General features: G+C 37.5%; 1 protein-coding gene across 4 annotated transcripts in view; it reads right to left on the minus strand.

Annotated features, from left to right (window-relative positions):
• The window catches only part of cyth1b (cytohesin 1b), a 216,147-nt gene that overhangs the window by 69,890 nt on the left and 128,038 nt on the right, over positions 1-18,219 (minus strand). For 3 of the 4 annotated variants that reach the window (XM_048610838.1, XM_048610836.1, XM_048610837.1), the window contains exon 2: positions 5,535-5,617. In XM_048610838.1, coding sequence (XP_048466795.1) covers positions 5,535-5,617 — 83 coding nt within the window. Of the gene's footprint in view, positions 1-5,534; positions 5,618-17,551; positions 17,982-18,219 lie in introns of those variants that run through there. The other variant, XM_048610839.1, reaches the window with a different exon arrangement.

Consider the following 18,219-nt stretch of genomic DNA (forward strand, 5'->3'; position numbering starts at 1 on the left):
GCGCGTGTGAGAGGAGTGAGCCAAATACAAAAGAAAAATGGTGGACTAAAACAGCAAGAGGAGAATAAAAGAGGCAAGAAAGGAAAAGTAAGGAAAAACAAGTGTTCAAAGTTGAATAGCCTCGAGAAACAATTTATCACCTTTTGAAGTGAGAATCCCCAGTGTCATTGTTCACTTTCTGTTCCTCCAAAGTTCATTGCCATGTTGAGAACTCAACTGTATCACTCACAGGTCCTTTCAACATAATTTACCAGCTCAAAATGTCTGTGGTTACATTAATGCCATAAATACTGCAATTTCAGGATATGGGCTTTCAGTGACATGGAACGTTTTCCAGAGGCTAACACCCAAATAGAATAAATCAATTGGTGGCAAACTGGAACTCATAGCATATCCCTCCTAAAGTATAAACTGCTGAGGGGTTTACTATTCATAGTTGGCACTGTGAATTTCAGATTACTTTTCCAGCATCTGCTGTTGGTAATTTTACCACAAAAGGGACTGGAAAAAATTGGTACTGCATCTTAACCGTCTCCCACCATCAGAATAAACAAGATTTTTAAAAATGATAACACTTGTCATCTCAAATTCCTTACTACAGGTTTCATATCAGGCTATTAAAATGACTTTCTATGAAAATAAATTTCAGCTGAATTTAAAACCATTTGGATTTAAGATTGAATGAGGGCACAGGTGAATAGGAAAGCACCACTGACCAAATACTGGTCAAGCTAATTAGAGTACAATGCTGTTACCTATTCTGGCAGTTTAATGTTGCTTTATACAAACTTCCAAACTTTGTCATTCTTTAGCATTAAAGGCAGAAACTGTCAATTGAATGGATTCTCATAGACTCTCAGTAATTAGCTTTTCAAAAGCACTTAGTTTCTGCAGATCAGTTATGAAATCAGGGCTACTTCATTAGGTGCACCTAATCATGTAGCTGTGGCCTGAGTCAACCAGTGCACTTCATCTCTTCAAAATGTAATCTTGGTTCTCTGTTTAAATTATTTCAAAGGGAAATACAATAGTAAAGAGTTTATTATATTTACAAGAAATATTTTAAAGTGTTGGTTTAATTTTCTAAATCTGTCAAAGTAATTCAACATAACTAATTTTAACTATCATATATACAGAAACATAATCTCTGGCTTCTACAACTTGAATTCGAATTTGAGAAAAAACAACCGAAGTAGGTGAATTAGATTATATTACATAATAATTCAACAGCGAGAACAAGAGAAAAGAAACATTGTCATTTAAGATTTGGCTGCCTTTGGGTATGAAATCAGAAATTGAATATGAATATGTTACAGCTCCTGTTGGACATTTTATTTCCCTGTGGAAAATATGAGTGACTCTGAATAATATTTCTAGACATACATCCCCCAGGCAGAAGCTTAATGATCCTCTAACCTAATTTCAACTTGATTCTTCAAACCATGAGCAAAGGTTCACCATTATAATGCAGTCGCTGCTTATTTTAACTGAATAAATTTGCTCAACTAGCTACTCTATTAGAAACAGCTGGAATTCACATTTATTGTAAAATGCAGTATTTGAAACTACGTTGTATCGGTTTTTCATACAATACACCCATTCTAGTCAGATCTGCAGATTATTACCCTGTAATCAAAAAGGAAAGAAAAGCAATTGTAATGACAAACTAACTACAATAAATGCTGCAATCTTGCTGTATAGCACTCAAGTTTCGAAGAATCCCATTATTTTAAACATTAAAATTGACTAAAATTCAGCAGATTTCCCTTGATGTGTCTAGTTTTACCGTTCACTCACGGTAGAGAGAAAAAAAAAAGACACCTTTTGTAATCTTCAAATGTCCTAAAAATTCCATGGCAACTCTGGACTTTTAATATGCATTACTTGTCGTTAAAACATATCAACTATTTGCATACAACAACCATGAGTAAAACAACTAGGCAATCTGCTTGAATGTTGATGGTTGAGCAATAAATGTTGGCCAGAGCTCGCTTATCTTCTGTGTGTTATGCCCTGGTATCCTTTACATCCATAACTTCTAACCTGAAAGTGACACCTCCAAAAATGCAGCAATCTTTTAATAATGCACTGAGATGTCAGCCCAGATTAGGTGCTCAATTGGCTGGAGAGGATTTAAAATGTCTGGCTTCAAATACAGAAAGAAAAAAGGAACATTCCATAAAATGGAAATGGTGGAGAGACAAATGTGATGTTAATATCTTTTTTTGAGTAACATCTGGCTATGTTATTTTGTGTAGAATGTAATGTTGAATATTGAATAGAATTGGAGACATGTGCAGGTCTACTGAACTGAATTTTCAAGCAAATTCTAGAATAGAAAAGATTCTTAAAAGTTACAACCAAATCTTACTAAGCATTGCACAATATGCCATTAATATTTTATGTTTGTTGTAAAACTGGTTAAGTAATTAAAAATTATTTAAAGCAGTCTAACTAACGAATCCTTCACTTAAGATGATTGCTGTTGGCAACAGTCCTGACTTTGGTGGTAGCATTCGAAGTAAGGAGAATTAGTACTTCTGTTTGCATGGGTGCCAAAATGCCTTTTCCTGATATTCACAAAGGCAGAAAGTAGCAGTTACCACCTTTCCCAGATGCAAGTAAGTTGAATATTCAATTAGAATAAACAAGCAGCACAGTTTTCCAAATACTGGTCTGTCCTTCTCTGCCTAAAAGGTGGATACAGTGGTCACAAATCAAGTCACCTTTTGCACAATCAGAATAACAGTATGTTCCCTGGACAAATTCGAGCATGTCCCATTGCTGTGGAGGCATGGTGAGGTACCAGATGCTTCTGACATTGGATTGCTGGCCACATGTACACTGAGTCACACAGCTCCAAGAGCAAAGGAGCAAGGGGCAATTGAAGATCAGGCCACTGCTGGTGTTGCAATTAAGTGAGAGAGCAGAATGACCCAAATAAAGTATGGACAGGTTGAGGATAGAGATCCAAGGGTGCCCGATAATGACAAACATCAAAGATTAGAAATAATAACTGAGGACTGGTGTGAGGTGAAAGGTTGGGTCATTCATGTTCTTTGAACATGGAGTTGGGAGCACTACTATGCTCTTCCCCCCTCCATATATGCAAATTCATAACTTTATGTTTGTTATGACTTTTTGGACCCTAACAGGCAGCTCTTTTGGCATGTAAATCTGGTTTTCCAGAATACAGATGTCAATGGCTACTATTGGGAAAAATGCTTTTTTTTTTTTAACGCAAAGCGCCTAAAGCATGTTTCAGAAGTGTGAACTGCAGGCAATGTTTTCACTCTTAGTAACATGGAAGGCAGTGGACTTTCTGGCTAGAGATAAGTGTTTGCTCCTTGCCCACCATACAGGAGGATTAAATTCCTACTAATCACTTGAAAAGAGACCACTGGGCAACCAAAGTCCTAGACCCAAACCTCTTTAGTACAATTTTGCAATGAAAATGGGGTTGGTAGCAGTTAGACCTCCAGTACGTAACAGAAATATTATATCTTTAGGGGATAAACAATAAATGATCACTTGCAGTCGATTTTGCATAAAACATCACCAGATCTTTAATAACTCATAATACAATAATAGAAATCTTATTAAAAATCTAAATGGTTGAAGGCAAAATGTAGCAATGTATGGATAATGACAGCTAGAAAACATCCCTATTTCTATTATTCACTGTTTGGAAATTGAAAAATGCAGAATAATATTCACCGAAATATTTTAAACTGAAGGGAATATACAGGCATTCTCAAAGGTAATAAAATATCAGGCCCAGACCTTCTGATTGGAAGATAACTGTTGCAGCAACATACCCTGAAAGATGTGCTGCTGGATCCTTTGCCCCTCAGAAGTCCCAATCAACCGATTACATGGAAACTTCCCAGAAAGTATAAACTTCTATTAAATAGTTACCCAGCATCTGGAACCTTCCAAAAAAATTTATCTCCAAGCTGGAGACTTTGGAGGGCTCCAACAGGTTAAGCAGAATAGTGACTCTGAAAAAATTATAGAGTCATACAGCATAGAAACAGACCCTTCGGTCCAACTCATCCATCCCAACCAAGTTTCCCAAACTGAACTATTCCCATTTGGTCCAAATCTCTCTAAACCTTTCGTATTCAAGTACCTGTCCAAATGTCTTTTAAATGTTATAACTGTACCCGCATGTACACTTCCTCTGGCAGTTCATTCCACATACAAACCACACTGTGTGTGAAAAAGTTACCCCTCAGGTCCCTTTTAAATCTTTCTCCTGTCACCTTAAAAAATATTTCTCCTAGTTTTGAAGTACTCCACTCTAAGGAAAAGACCTTCGCTATTATGTCCCTCATGATTTTATAAATCTCTGTAAGGTCACCCCTCAATCTCTTATGATCCAATGAAAAAAGACCCAGACTATCCAGCCTCTCCTTATAACTCAAACCCTTCAGTCCAGTAACATCCCTGTAAATCTTTTCTGCACCCTCTCCAATTTAATAACATCCTTCCTATAGCAGGACGACCAGTGATTACAACCCACAGCAATTTCTGGGGTAACTATAAAATTGAGCACACAACCCCTGCAAACCTCACCCAACCTGGACACCTCCTTCAAGATATTCCCTACCCAACCTGCTTATCGATCACCTTAACCCCTTACTCACCTATCTACTCCCACCCACTTACCCTCTCTCTCTGTAGCTTTTCAAAATGCCTTCAGGACCTTTAAACCCCAGAATATGGCAGTAATTCCTGTTAAAAGGGGCATGGTTCGGCCTCCAAAGCTGATCCTAAGCTGTGCTAGAAGATTCTCAGGTCTGTCTACATTTCTCAAGCAGCCCAACTTGAGAAACGTGGACCACTTGGCAGGCTAAGTGTAAAGGATAGCAGGGCAATCCAATGTTGATTCGGAACAGGAATAGGTAATACATCCCTTTGAGACTGCTCCGTCACTACTACGATCATGGCTGATCGAACACTTCAATGCCTTTTATCAAAACTATCCCCATGACCCATTACCACCCCTTGGAAGATTTGGCCCATCATTGTAAATGAATGCATACATCAACTGGCTGCAGATTATCCCACTAAAATTCATGGTTGCTTCTTATCAGCTACGCACTTTTTAAAAAACTTATAACAATTTCCAACTTCAGGACAGTCGAATTATTTCATATGGACCATTGCTGCGACACTGTGACCTAAATACAGTTACTTGTTTTCTAACCTAACAATAGAATCTGTTAATGTGAAAAATATCTGTAAAAGTACGCTAAACTAGCAATAATCACGTAATCATATAATCCTCAAATATGATTAATAGAAAACAATTTGTACACATCACAGGAAAGCCATTTACTTGAAAAAAAATTGAAACTTTTAGAAGTTATGTTTTACAGTCATATATGTTGCTTAAAAATGACATTGAGACGTCAGGAGATCAGTCACATCTGTTTAGTAACTGGTAACAAAATTAAAACTGTAAAAACAGCAATCAATCGTTGAAACCTTGTGTGTTTGCCTTCCATCTGAGACAACCAGCTGCTTACCTGAATGTCAGCCAGGAGCTCCTGCTTGCGTTTGCGGATACTTTCTAGCTCTATCTCCTCTTCTGGAGTCAGGTCTGCGGGCACTGTAAATAAGGACATGAGCACAGTCAGCTAGCGAGATCAAGGCTGTAAGCACAATCACTGGTTGGAAGCTCAGCTGTCTGACCTTCAAAGTCACCTGACCTTTGTTTAAACAAGTCAAGAGCTACATCGCATGCTTTGTGCCTTTCATTTCTCTTGGCCCTAACTGATTTTTAATGATTCAAAACTGCCTGAAGCGAATGTCATAGAATAAAGCAAGAGATTTCCTCTCATTTAGATAATGCATGCATGCTCATGTGTGCTGAACTCTACCCTAATACATAACATGCCCAACTCAAATGCTTAAGCCACTGTCAAATAAGCAGGTTACGAAGATTTCAATTCTAATCAAGTAAATGTGCAATCTTGTCACTGGATAAATACTATTTCATATGCAACATAACCTGTCAAACACGATAAATTAAGCAACAGGATACACAGGATTATAATACAACAGAAAGGAAGCTATATTACTGCAGTATTGATAAACAAAACGCTAAACTCAGGGTGCTGTATATAGGTCTGAAAAGGTTAATACTGGATTAAGTTCAGCAAGCACCACCCATTGTGATGACATCATTAGGATTTAGTTGGAATGAAGACGGAGTTTTCAAGGAGACAAATCTGGGGCTAGCGGGCTCCTTACAGTGCCTGACGTAACTTTAGTCATATTTATAACCTATAAATAATGGCTGTGTTGAGATAAACTTTTTTAGTATTCGCAGGATGTGGGCATCACTGGCTGGACCAGCATGTATTTTACCCTAAATGTCCTTGAGAAGGTGTAGTGAGTTGCCTTCTTGAGCTGCTGCAATCCACGTGGCATAGTCTCAGTACTGTTACTCAATAAGATTTTTTAAAGTTAGACTAGAAACATTCACATCTTAATCCACACTAGGCAACTTTAGATTTGAAGGAACCAAGGAACAATACGTGGTCCGATATCCCGGACTATAACCTGTATTTATCGATTCAAGATCAATAGTGGCAGAAAGAAGTTTGTCAATTAACATGAAAATACATAAAATTACAATTCCATGGAATTTGTTTCAGTTAGCACATAAAAATATTTCATAACATCATTGGAATGGCTGGCAGTGGTGAAGTACAACATATCAAATGTCACAATAATGTAGAGTTCAACAGCTCAAATAAATTGAACATTTCACTGGAGACTGCAAATTCTACGACTTTTTCATTCAGGTGAAGGACCATTGCAACTGACCAATGGCATTTAGAGAGCACTAAATGGCCAGTCTCTGCATTGCCTGAGCTTTCACAAAGCCTTTCACACTCAAATATAAATTATGAATTTTTCAGAGAAGCAAGAAAACATTTTTTACATCTGTGTCAAATTCACAATGAATGTTTCAGGGAATTCTGTACGAATGAAAGGTTAATGATAGCTTGCAGGTATTTTCGGAAATTAGATCTCTTAATGCCATCAGCAAGTTTTGGTGATGTTTTACATGAACAATCAAGTGAGATATTCAGTCTATTCATTCATCAATCTACCTCCACCCCATATTCTGATTATGCTGTCATATTCAGTCATTGTGTATTTTGTAGTCAACCCATTCAGAAATGTTATCACACACCTCTGGAGAAGGAGAGACTTGAAAAGCTGGCCTCCTGGCTCAGAGGTAAGGGCAACTACCATTGTGCCACAAGAGTTCTCAGAATTTTCCAGAGAGTTCTGAGAGACTACAAATACCTGAATCGATCTTTCAATTTCAGAAAAGTGACTCATTGTTGGGGAGCAATTTAGCTCAGTGGAGTGTTTGCTAGTTCAGCTGTCATCACTGCTCCCTAGCATTACGATGCAGGAAAATGGCCTGCCTCCCTATCCATTCTCCATTAGTGCCAAAAGGACATATCTCAACTTCAATCTAAATTCATTCTCCATCAGTTAGTTGAGAAATACCATGTAGCCTCCTCCCAGTTTCAGCAGGTCATTCAGCATACTAAAGCATCTCTACTATATTAGAAAATTCCTCCTTCAGGAGAATCCAGATCTGTCACAAAAAAAACCTGGGATTTATATATTACCAATCACATCCTGAGAAGGTACAAAACAAAACAAAACGTATTTTTTTGAAATTTTGCAGCAATGGAGGGAGGGTCACCGAGTATACGTAAAGAAGCATTCATAGAATCCCTACAATGTGGAAGTAGGCCATGAGGCCTATCGAGTCCATAGTGACCCTCTTAATAGCATCCCACTGAGAAACCACCTCCCTACCCTATCCTGCATTCTAACTCACCTAGCCTGCACATCCCTTGACACTTTGGGCAACTTAGCATGGCTATTCCAACCAACCTGCACCATCTTTGGACTGGGGAGAATGTGCAACTCCACACAGGCAGTTAACCGGGGATGCAATTGAACCGGGTTCCCTGGTGTTGTGAGGCAACAGTGCTAACTGCTGAACCAGTATACTGCACTAGATAGACACTACCAACTTAGACAAATTGAATTGGGGTGCAGTGAGCTTTATGGATTTGATGACGCAATGAGATCAGCCAAGGTCCTATCGAGTGGCTGAATAGGTTTGAGCGGCTAAATAGCCTACCATTGCTCCTAACTCTCATGAAATCATGCTGCTTCATTCTTTCAGCTAGTAGTTTTTTTTAAAGTTGCCATTCTCTACAGAGGCCATAACAAAGAACCCCAAAATCAAAAAAGAGTCCTGATAAAGTCACTGCAGCCCCAAGACAGAAAATCTTTTTCATATAAAGTGACAGGACTGTACAATCCAAAGTGGTGCACGCAATCATCACATGCCTCACACCAGCTTCCTGAAGCAACTGCTCTGATCGGAACTGGGTCACTGAATGAGACTCCCAGACAACAACAGAGATACTTTAGAGATTTCTCAAAGCATCCCTATGGAGGTCAAACATATATGCTGACTCAGTCGTGTTCCCAACTTGTGACTTACCAAATTGGAGAAAGTTTTACTTCAGGAAGAGCTAAAGACATTGACTTCATGGGGAAGGATTGGGAAGATAGCACAAATCCCCAAAAAAGTCATCTACCGGACCCTTCAGCACCTCCTGCCCCATGTGTTGCACAGTCTACGTTGGAGTTGCATGTTCTCTTAGACTACACTAGACTGGAATGCGAGCAAGTCATGCCTAATTCTGAGAGACTTTCGAAGAAGAATGCATCCTTTGTCTAAACAGCAGCTAAAAATTAAGCATATTTCTAGGAATATGTTTGCATTGGACTCTTCCTAAGATTATTCAAAGTATCAACAACCAAGTCACACAGTAAACCATATTAAAACTGAATGGAGGCATTTGTTTCAATCAATAAAAATCTTATATTCCATCTTGAACTCTCAACACAGCTTTCAGAAAGGCAGCATGTATAATAGAATTATTGAATTTCCCAACTGAACTTTATATACAGTACCTGTACAACACAGGTGATCCACTAGACTAGTATCTCCAAATAGCAGGCATTAAGTCAACTCTATTCAAGCTCTTTTGCCTTATAATGAATTTCTCCATTTCTTGGCAATGTTATGAGTTTCTCTTTAATCTTTAGCTTCAGTGATTATATCATATGCAACAGAAGCAATTAACATCAAAGGAGGAAAACACACTATAATTCTTTGATACTGCATACTTGAATATGACTGAAAAATCATTTAGTTAACGATTTGCATTTTGCACCCATCAGCATAATTCACATGAATACCAACATAAGGGGAAAACAACATTTGTACAGGATGAAAGGACAGGGATGGCAAGGTTGACAAGTGGACTGTGATTGGTACAGCTGTTACCACAGAGAATAGGCCTGTTAGATAATGAGTGACAATTAACTGCCATGCTTTGTTTCAATTTTAAAGTAGGCAGGTTGGCTCTGATTGGCCAAGGCTTTGTCCTTAGGAAATAACCAAAGAATGGTTGTCACATGGTTTGTCAGCCTAATTCTTCACACATGAAGGATGGTTTTGCAAATGTTGCCTAATCATAGAATCACATCTAACAATGGACAATTTCTTTTACAGATTTACAAGTATAGGCTGGTTAAGTACCGTCAGTGCCCTGTTTGCTGTAAACTTGACACAATCTACCAATTTTTAGGATATACAACACACATACATCAGTATCACGCTGGTATTGAAATTCATATACCACATTACTCATTTGTGTGATTAGCAGAACGTCCCAAAGACTGGATTTACTTCATAGCTATTGTCAGTTCTATTGCCACCATGTTTTCTGCATATGGCAAAACATTGAGCAAAAATATTCCTTACTTCTCCCTCCATGCGTATAATCATCTTGATGTATTCATCAAATTATTATTGTTTTTCCATAAGTAATTTATCAATAGCTGTCATAATTTTCAACACATCTACCAGATCTTTTAACTTTCTTGTTCTGGCCAAAACAGCACTAGCATATTTGGTTAATTAAAACCAAAACCTTTAATTCCTGATATCTTGCTAGTTATTCTGCTCACAATGCACCAGTTTCATAGCCTTCCTAAATTATGAAACCCAAAATTGGGTATAATAGTGGTCTAGACCAATTGAGATGTTCTTGCATAACATGTTACCAAATTCAAACATCTCAAAGCACCACACACAAGGAATTACTTTATGCAGTAACATGTCACGCAGATCAATGCAAAAACTATTCTGAATGAGCAATAGCTCATAAACAGCGATAAGATGAATCACTGATATTTTTGAGGGAGAAATGCCTTGTGGGACATAACGAAAACTACTTGCCATGAATGGCCATCTGAGCGACAAAGGAAGTCAGAACCTTCAGTTAATCTCTTTGAAGTGAGGGAACCTCAACAACAGACACAACCTTGATATGCATAAGACTACCAACCAAGATTCTGAAAACAAATGGAATTCCAACATCAATATTCCATTCCAGAAACCAGTGCTACCAACTGAGTCAAGTTAAAACGCATCAGTTATTTTAAGCTAGTCTGGCAGATGTAATACAGATTCTCTTCTTTATGCCACATCCAGAAGTGTAATTCTCAATTGGACAAGCCACTAATTCATATTTGGAGGCAGAGTTTATAAGCCAGTGGAATGTGAAGATGTATTTTGAGCTTGACATTGCACATTCTCGACCAGAATATTCTGCCCTTAGAACCTTACTTTAATAGCTCAGTCTCAGAAATATGATACCCAGATGACTTATCTGTCGTGGTCATATATGCACATTTTGAGCATAGCAGGTTTAGTTAATGTTAATCATTCAAAATCCAATATATCCATTACATAGTTCCACATCAATATCTCTGCACTTATTTGTGGTTCTAAGAATACTATCAGGGTTTCTCAGTTACTAGCATATTGATTGCCTGAGAAGAATTCAAAACTATTTGTGCATGATAAGCAAAAAAGAAGTAAAATAATTGCTTAGAGTAGCATATGATTTGGAAAATTTGACCATACTGTGCAGAAAGATGGACTTGTGCCAGAATGTGGGAACATTTTGTTTTATATTCTGTGCTCAAGAATATAAGAGCCTCATAAGTAGAATTGTGATCTATGACAGCAGAAAACAAAAATGACGTTGAAATTAGCCAAAATTTTCATTTATATAGCACCTTTAATGTAGTAATGTAGTAAAATGTCACAGGTTGCTTCACAGTGCCATTACAAAACAAGACATGACCACATAATATTTAAATTTTAATGCACAGAGAGATAAAGGCTAAATAAAAGGTTACAATTTCATTGATACTACAGTAACTATCATCCAAAATGACAGCATGGAACATTTCAAATACTATTCTGTTAATTACATTCCAACATGAAATGTAAAAAAAAATGCTGACATTGAAGTATTCAAACCAGTATAAAATGGATCCTTTAGAAATCTTGGGTTAAATAGAGGGGGAAAAGATTAATTCCTAAACAATGACTGACTGGCCTCCTCCCCCGGATGGACCAAACAGTAAACTTCTGTTGAATAAAAGCAGCTTTCTTCAGCTGTGGAATTACACAGAGGATGCAGTTCTCTATTCTAATGGCTAGACACATCACTAGGTTTGCACACAAAGCAGAGCTTGGCAGTAGCCTGGGAACCTCTGAAAGGATACAAAATTAGCTTTATGGTGGGAGACAGAAGGTGGTGGTGGAAGGTTGTTTTTTTGGACTGGAGGTCTGTGACCAGCAGTGTTCCACAGGAATCAGTTCTGGGTCCACTCTTGTTCGTCATTTATATAAATTATCTGGATGAGAAATAGGAGGCATGTTTAGTAAGTTTGCAGATGACATCAAAATCAGTGGTATGGTGGACAGTGAAGAAGGTTATCTCAGATTACAAAGACATCTTGATCAACTAAATCAATGGACTGAAGAGTGTAAGATGGAGTTTAATTAGGATAACTGTGAGGTATTGTTTTTTGGTAAAACAAGGGCAGAACTTATACAATTAATGGTAGGGCCCTGGGTAGTGTTGTTGTACATCAGAGAAACCTAGCAGTGCGAGTATATAATTCTTTGAAATTTGAGATACACATAGACAGGGTGGTTAAGAAGGTGTTTAGCATGCTTGCCTTCATTGCTCAGACCACTGAGTATAGGCGTCGGGGTTTCGTGAAAACCGAAAGAACTGTGAATGCTATAAATCAGGAATGAAAACAGAAGTTGCTGGAAAAGCTCAGCAGGTCTGACAGCATCTGTGAAGAAATATCTGAATTAATGTTTTGGGTCCGGTGACTCTTCCTCAGAACCCCTCAGACTGTTGGAGGTTGTACAGGATGTTGGTGAGGCCTTTTTTGGAGTACTGTGTGCCATTCTGGTCACCCTGCTATAGGAAAGATATTATTAAATTGAAAAGGGTTCAGAAAAGACTTACCAGGAATGGAGGGTTTGAAGTATAAAAATAGGCTGGATAGGCGGGGACTTTTTCACTGGAGTGTAGGAGATTGATGGGTGATCTCATAGAGATTTATAAAATCATGAGGAGCATATGTAAGGTGAACAGCAAGGGTCTTTTCCTTAGGGTGGGAGAGTTCAAAACTAAGGGACATATTTTTAAGGTGAGAGGAGAAAGTTTTAAAAAGGACATGAGAAGCAACTTTCTTTTACATAGAAAGGGGTTTGTGTGCGGAATGAACCAACAGAGGAAGTGGTGGATGCAGGTAAAGTTAAACATTTAGAAGACATTTGGATAAGTTCACGAATAGAAGAGGTTTGGAGGGATATGAGCCAAATGAAGGCAGGTGAGACTAGTTTAGTTTGGGAACATGGTCGACGTGGACTAGTCGGACCAAAGGGTCTGTTTCCATGCTGTTTGACTCTACAACACTCCTAACTCTGAATACTACACTCAAAGCTAAAATTATAGTTCACTGCAAACCCAGGTGTAAAAATGCATCAATGTTTTATATTAAATTAATAAATATCAAAGTTTCTGTCACATATTGCACAAGTAGCTCTAACACAAATAACTCTAAGAACTATCACTAGCCTAGGTTCAGCATTCACCTTAAAAAGACCCCTCATTGTTATCACAAACTGTATACATTTATTACAAACAGCAATTATAGTATACAAAACAAAATAATTGCTTGGTAACACAGAACTTAAACACTGCTAAAAAGGAACAAAATCAAAGCTTTTCATCTTGCATTAATCAGGTTTGAAACACAAGAAAACCAACTTCAGAAAATGGGCAACAATTTATACTGCATAAGAAAATGGGTGCTGATTGGTTGGACTATGGTTGGCTTGTAGATGTGGCAGGAACTGTCAGCTACCTTAGATAACTGAATAAATTCAAACAAGCAAGATAATTTGATTGGTCAAGCCATTGCTATGCTGCAGTGTTGGCTCGCCCAATAGCCCTTTCCTACAGATTCTAGCACGTGCAAGGCCCAACTGATAAAACTAGATTGGTTTCTGTTGAAATCCTTAGCGCAGTCAAGATTATATAAAAAACATTGTCCAATAGTAGAATCACATCTAATACCAGACACTAGTTTCTGAATTTTGCTGGCATGAGCTGGTTCAGCATACTGCTCTCTGTAGACACATTGTTCAATACGGTCCGCCAGTGGTTGGGATGTACAGACTGTAAACCTGGCTTGACACTGGCATTGAAACTTACATACTATATTACACATTCGTGATTGGCAAAATGTTGTTTTCGCCTGACAGCAATATCCTGTTAGTGCAAAATGCCACTCTTGAGTTTACTGTAAGTTAGTTAGCTTCACCTCTTGCTCAAATGTGAGAGATACCTTCTCCTTCCAAGGAAATCTAAGGTGGACTGGATACTTTTAGGTCACGTATAGTAGCCTCAGGTTGTTTCATGAGTTTGTACAATGTAGAGCAAACTGTGATTTTATTAAGCTAGTCATTATTGCCAGGATAATTTTGATAATCCCAATCTCAGCACCATGCATAAATGGCACGCAGATGACCAAGGCTCCATTCATGAGGATGCTAATGAGGCCAATCTTGTAACACGAGGAAATGTAGGAATAGTATTGGCCACTTAACACTGGTTGTGGTGGACAATACTACAGAATCCACTGACAAGACTTCTCAATTAGCACATTGAAGGGAGCTGGTTTGACTGCTTCATTACAAAGGTGAATCTAAGCATAACATGAGGCCTATTAAGGCATCTAAGAAAGTTCTTAGACATAGCTGCTGCACATATATTAAATACATCATCTATGAATTGAAAGTTTTTTTTAAATTAATTCCAGGGATATGGGTGTTGCTCTGAAGGTAAACATTTATTACCTGTCCCTAACTGTTTTGGAAATGGTGGTGGTGAGCTGTCTTCTGGAATTGCTGCTGACCTATGTTATAGGGATATCCACAGTGCTGTTAAGTATACAAGGGAGAGTGGGTTAGTAGTTATTCCACTGATGACATACTCCTCATGGAAACTAATGAAGATATTGCTGTGTTCTGGGCTAGAGGAATACAATGGCAATACACATTGATTTTGGGTATGATGTGGTCTTGCTGAAAATAAACTTGATATCATGAGTTGCTAAGTTCATGAATTCCATGAAAGCAGATTCAGACACTGCTGATACATCTAAATTGCCATGATATAGTGACCTGGTGCAAACTTGAATGGCTGCCTGAGGTGGTACATTGGTGAATTGGCTGCCAATGCTGAAAGAACTGTTACCAGCATGTAGGTCTTGTGTGGCACTAAAGTGAAGGAATCCTTCTCACAGTAAGCTGAAAGCTTATTTAAAACTGGTTCCAGTCAACCATTTGGCTACTTTGTGTTGCTCAGAACCAGATACTGATAAAACAAGATATAAAGGGACACAGTTTTGCAGTCTTGAGCAATTTGTGCATGTGTGGATGCAGAGAACTTTGAGGGACAAATCCTATCAATAACATCAGGCTGATCACCAACCTTATGCAAGTCAACACATGTCCCTGCAACTTACCACTTATACAAAAGCAAAATACTATTGGTGCTGGAAATTTGAAATAGAAGAAAATGCAGGAAGTGCAATTTGAACTCTTCCTTATATGTAAAAATGAGACAAAACATGGATTTTAGTACTTTGTGTTTCTGCAACCGTGCACCAAGATGCCAATTTGGTAATGTCTAAATATAAATCACCTCAGTGACATTTTACAATCTTGTTGGTCTAGCACATGGCCCAAATAACTTAAGTACAGAGTTAAATAAAGCAACTATGGGATCATTGCTCTTCCGGGCTAAAATTAAATTCCAAAATTCTACAGAAAAACAAATTTTGTTTCGACACTGCCATGTCAGGACAGAGCCATAGCTAGATTACAAAATGAATTAGTATTTTAGGAATAGAAGCACTGTGGCCGTCACTCAGAATCAGAATTCCAAGGTTCCATCCAATATATTGGCAAGAACAAGAACTTTTATATTTTGAATTGAGTATTTACACAGTCAACTTAAATATTCACATGAGACTGGGGACATGAGCATTTTTATTTGTTGCACACTTCCTGTCTATGACTTTGGACATTGTATAAATTATCTGTTGCAATATAAACAAAAAGAGAAGCTTATTCGGAATGAAGCTTTGCACCAAACTTAACACTTCTCCTGTATAAAATCCACAAAAGAAATGTTAATGTTTCAGGACCTGAAGTGCAATTCCAAAGAAAGGCCTAACCATTTTCACACAAATTCTAACTAGCTTTCTAAATTAAAATTCACATAATTACTACATTTGGCTCTTCTGAAAAAGCAACCCATGAATAATTAGCTATTTAATTCAGGTCACTGCTAATATCAGATTCACTATTACCAACAAGTCAGTACAAATGTCAACTGGGTGGTTAACTACAGTACACGTCTGGCTTTTTTTTCTGTAATAGTAATGAGAATTACGAGACTTATGCTGACATAATCAAGGATCACTTCTCTGGGTTTATAGGTGCAAAAAAATCCCTAATCTTATCAGTATGTTTTTTCCATTCCTATCAAATCAGTACCACAACTATCATTTTACACGGCTCTTTTTCTGTCCTTCTGTTTCACATTGACATCTAATCCAATACTGCACAATGTTACATTTATTCTGATTAATCATATGAACATTTGATAGCCTTAAGCAAAATGAAAGGAATTTGCCAAAACATTTTTGGGAAAAGTCCCAAGTAATTAAGCTGCTGGAAATGGATGCAAAGTTAATAAAGTATAATTTTACATTCAATAGGTTGCACTATTTAAAATAAGTGTCTCGTGCTGCAACTGTCATTTTCTCCCATCATCACAATAGTAAATTATTATACAGCAAATTGGCAAAGGAAGTCACAGGAAAAATAGAAGAACGAATAGGTTTTGTTCTGATAGAAATTGTTCAACTTCTAGGAAAAGACAATTTATTATGGATATATTATGAAACCATTACAAAAATAGAAGAAAATTGTAGTACAGTTATATAAATATCACGATCTAAAATTCTATAGGCTACTCCAGCATATTTTTGCTAAATTACATCTGAAACCAATTTTTAGTTAATCAATTTACATAACTGTTGTTAAAATTCATATATCAAATCAAATGCAATTGGAGATCTGTACTATATTGCAATAAATGCCCTGAAATTTGTAACACTTCACCAAATCTGTTGAAAATGGACGATTTCTCACAACATAGCCCAAGGCTCTTTTATATGTATCCTGTTCAAGGATTGTCCTGCTTGGTAATATGGTGAGTCTAATAGGTCCGAGCTACTGAACACTGTCGCCAACTGTTGAGAAGCAGATGGTTTGATCCCAATAAACACATGCTGAAACAGCATATATTACATGAGGGATTTCATTATGCTTTTCAGTAGAGCACATTTTCTGAAAGAATGGAATGCTGTTAATAACAATTGGGTCATTATCTAGGAATCAAAGTCATGGTGTTAGAGTAGGTGGTGAAATTCTTTGGCCCTCATGTCCGAAATAACCTACGCGACACTGTAACAAAATTTCAATCTATTCTGCAGATGCAAAATCACCTAACAATTGCTGAAAAGAATTATTTTCTATTTTAGTCGAAATATTGTACAGACAGAATGACAATGATAGAATTGCTCTATCTACAGTATACAAAACAAAAGGGAAGATTACAATATACGAACCAAATAAAAATGCTCAAATTTTATAAATAACTGCAGATACCAAAAATGTAATATGGGTTCAAAGGTCTTCATTCATAATCTTTGATGTAATTCCATTGAGTTATTTCTTCTCAAGACATTACAAATAAAACACCGGATAAGGGTCTGATGACAATGACAATAAATGCTGAATATGTATGCAATAAATCTTGATATTAAGCACATACAGCACTGAAATCAAAATTATAATGTACAGAATGTCAGTGTCAATCTGTATTTTCAAATTAAAGAAAGATTCTAAATAGATGATTTAGCAAATCTAGAAATTGTGCTTACGTTTCACACAACATAAATACTGTACCTGGTTATATTTGTGCAGATCTCTAACAGTACTTCTCCCCACTAGCTGACAGTCTTCAGTACACACTGCAACATCATTACAAACGATTGGATTTTCGAAACAGTAGACAAATCCCCACGACTAACATTAATTTCCAACAAAATATAATCACGAATATCTTGTTCTACATGTTCATCACAACGGAGAGCATTTCATCAAAACGTTATTCTGCCAAATAGGGTCTTCACCTCTATTACAGTTGCTTTTATAATCCTAGTGTGGTCCTTCTTCAGTCCACAGGCAAATCTTTCGACAGTGCCGTGAAAACTAGTAAATGCCGTCAGTAAACCCTTAATCGAAATTATCAAATGGAAATGATGCACCAATAACTTGAATACAAAGCTTTCCAGCTAAGTCTCGTTTACAAGGCTGCAAAAGGTGCTGATACCGCACTCTCAGTGTTTCCCCAGTGATGCAGCTGTGACACTAGTGAATGTGTGGAGCTCTCTTTCTCTGCTGGATGAATAAGATTAGGCTCCGCCCTTGCCGATGCTAAACACAGCTCTGCTGAAAACCAGCTCCAACTCTGATCGGAATCTCCAAGGACACATTACAGCCCATGCATTGCAGCGCATTTATAGTACACACAGTTAACTCCGTAGTGTCTAATCCGTTCAATAGTGCGCCCT

This window comes from Rhincodon typus, chromosome 23, assembly GCF_021869965.1.
Source record: "Rhincodon typus isolate 14 chromosome 23, sRhiTyp1.1, whole genome shotgun sequence".
Taxonomy (NCBI): Eukaryota; Metazoa; Chordata; class Chondrichthyes; order Orectolobiformes; family Rhincodontidae; genus Rhincodon; species Rhincodon typus.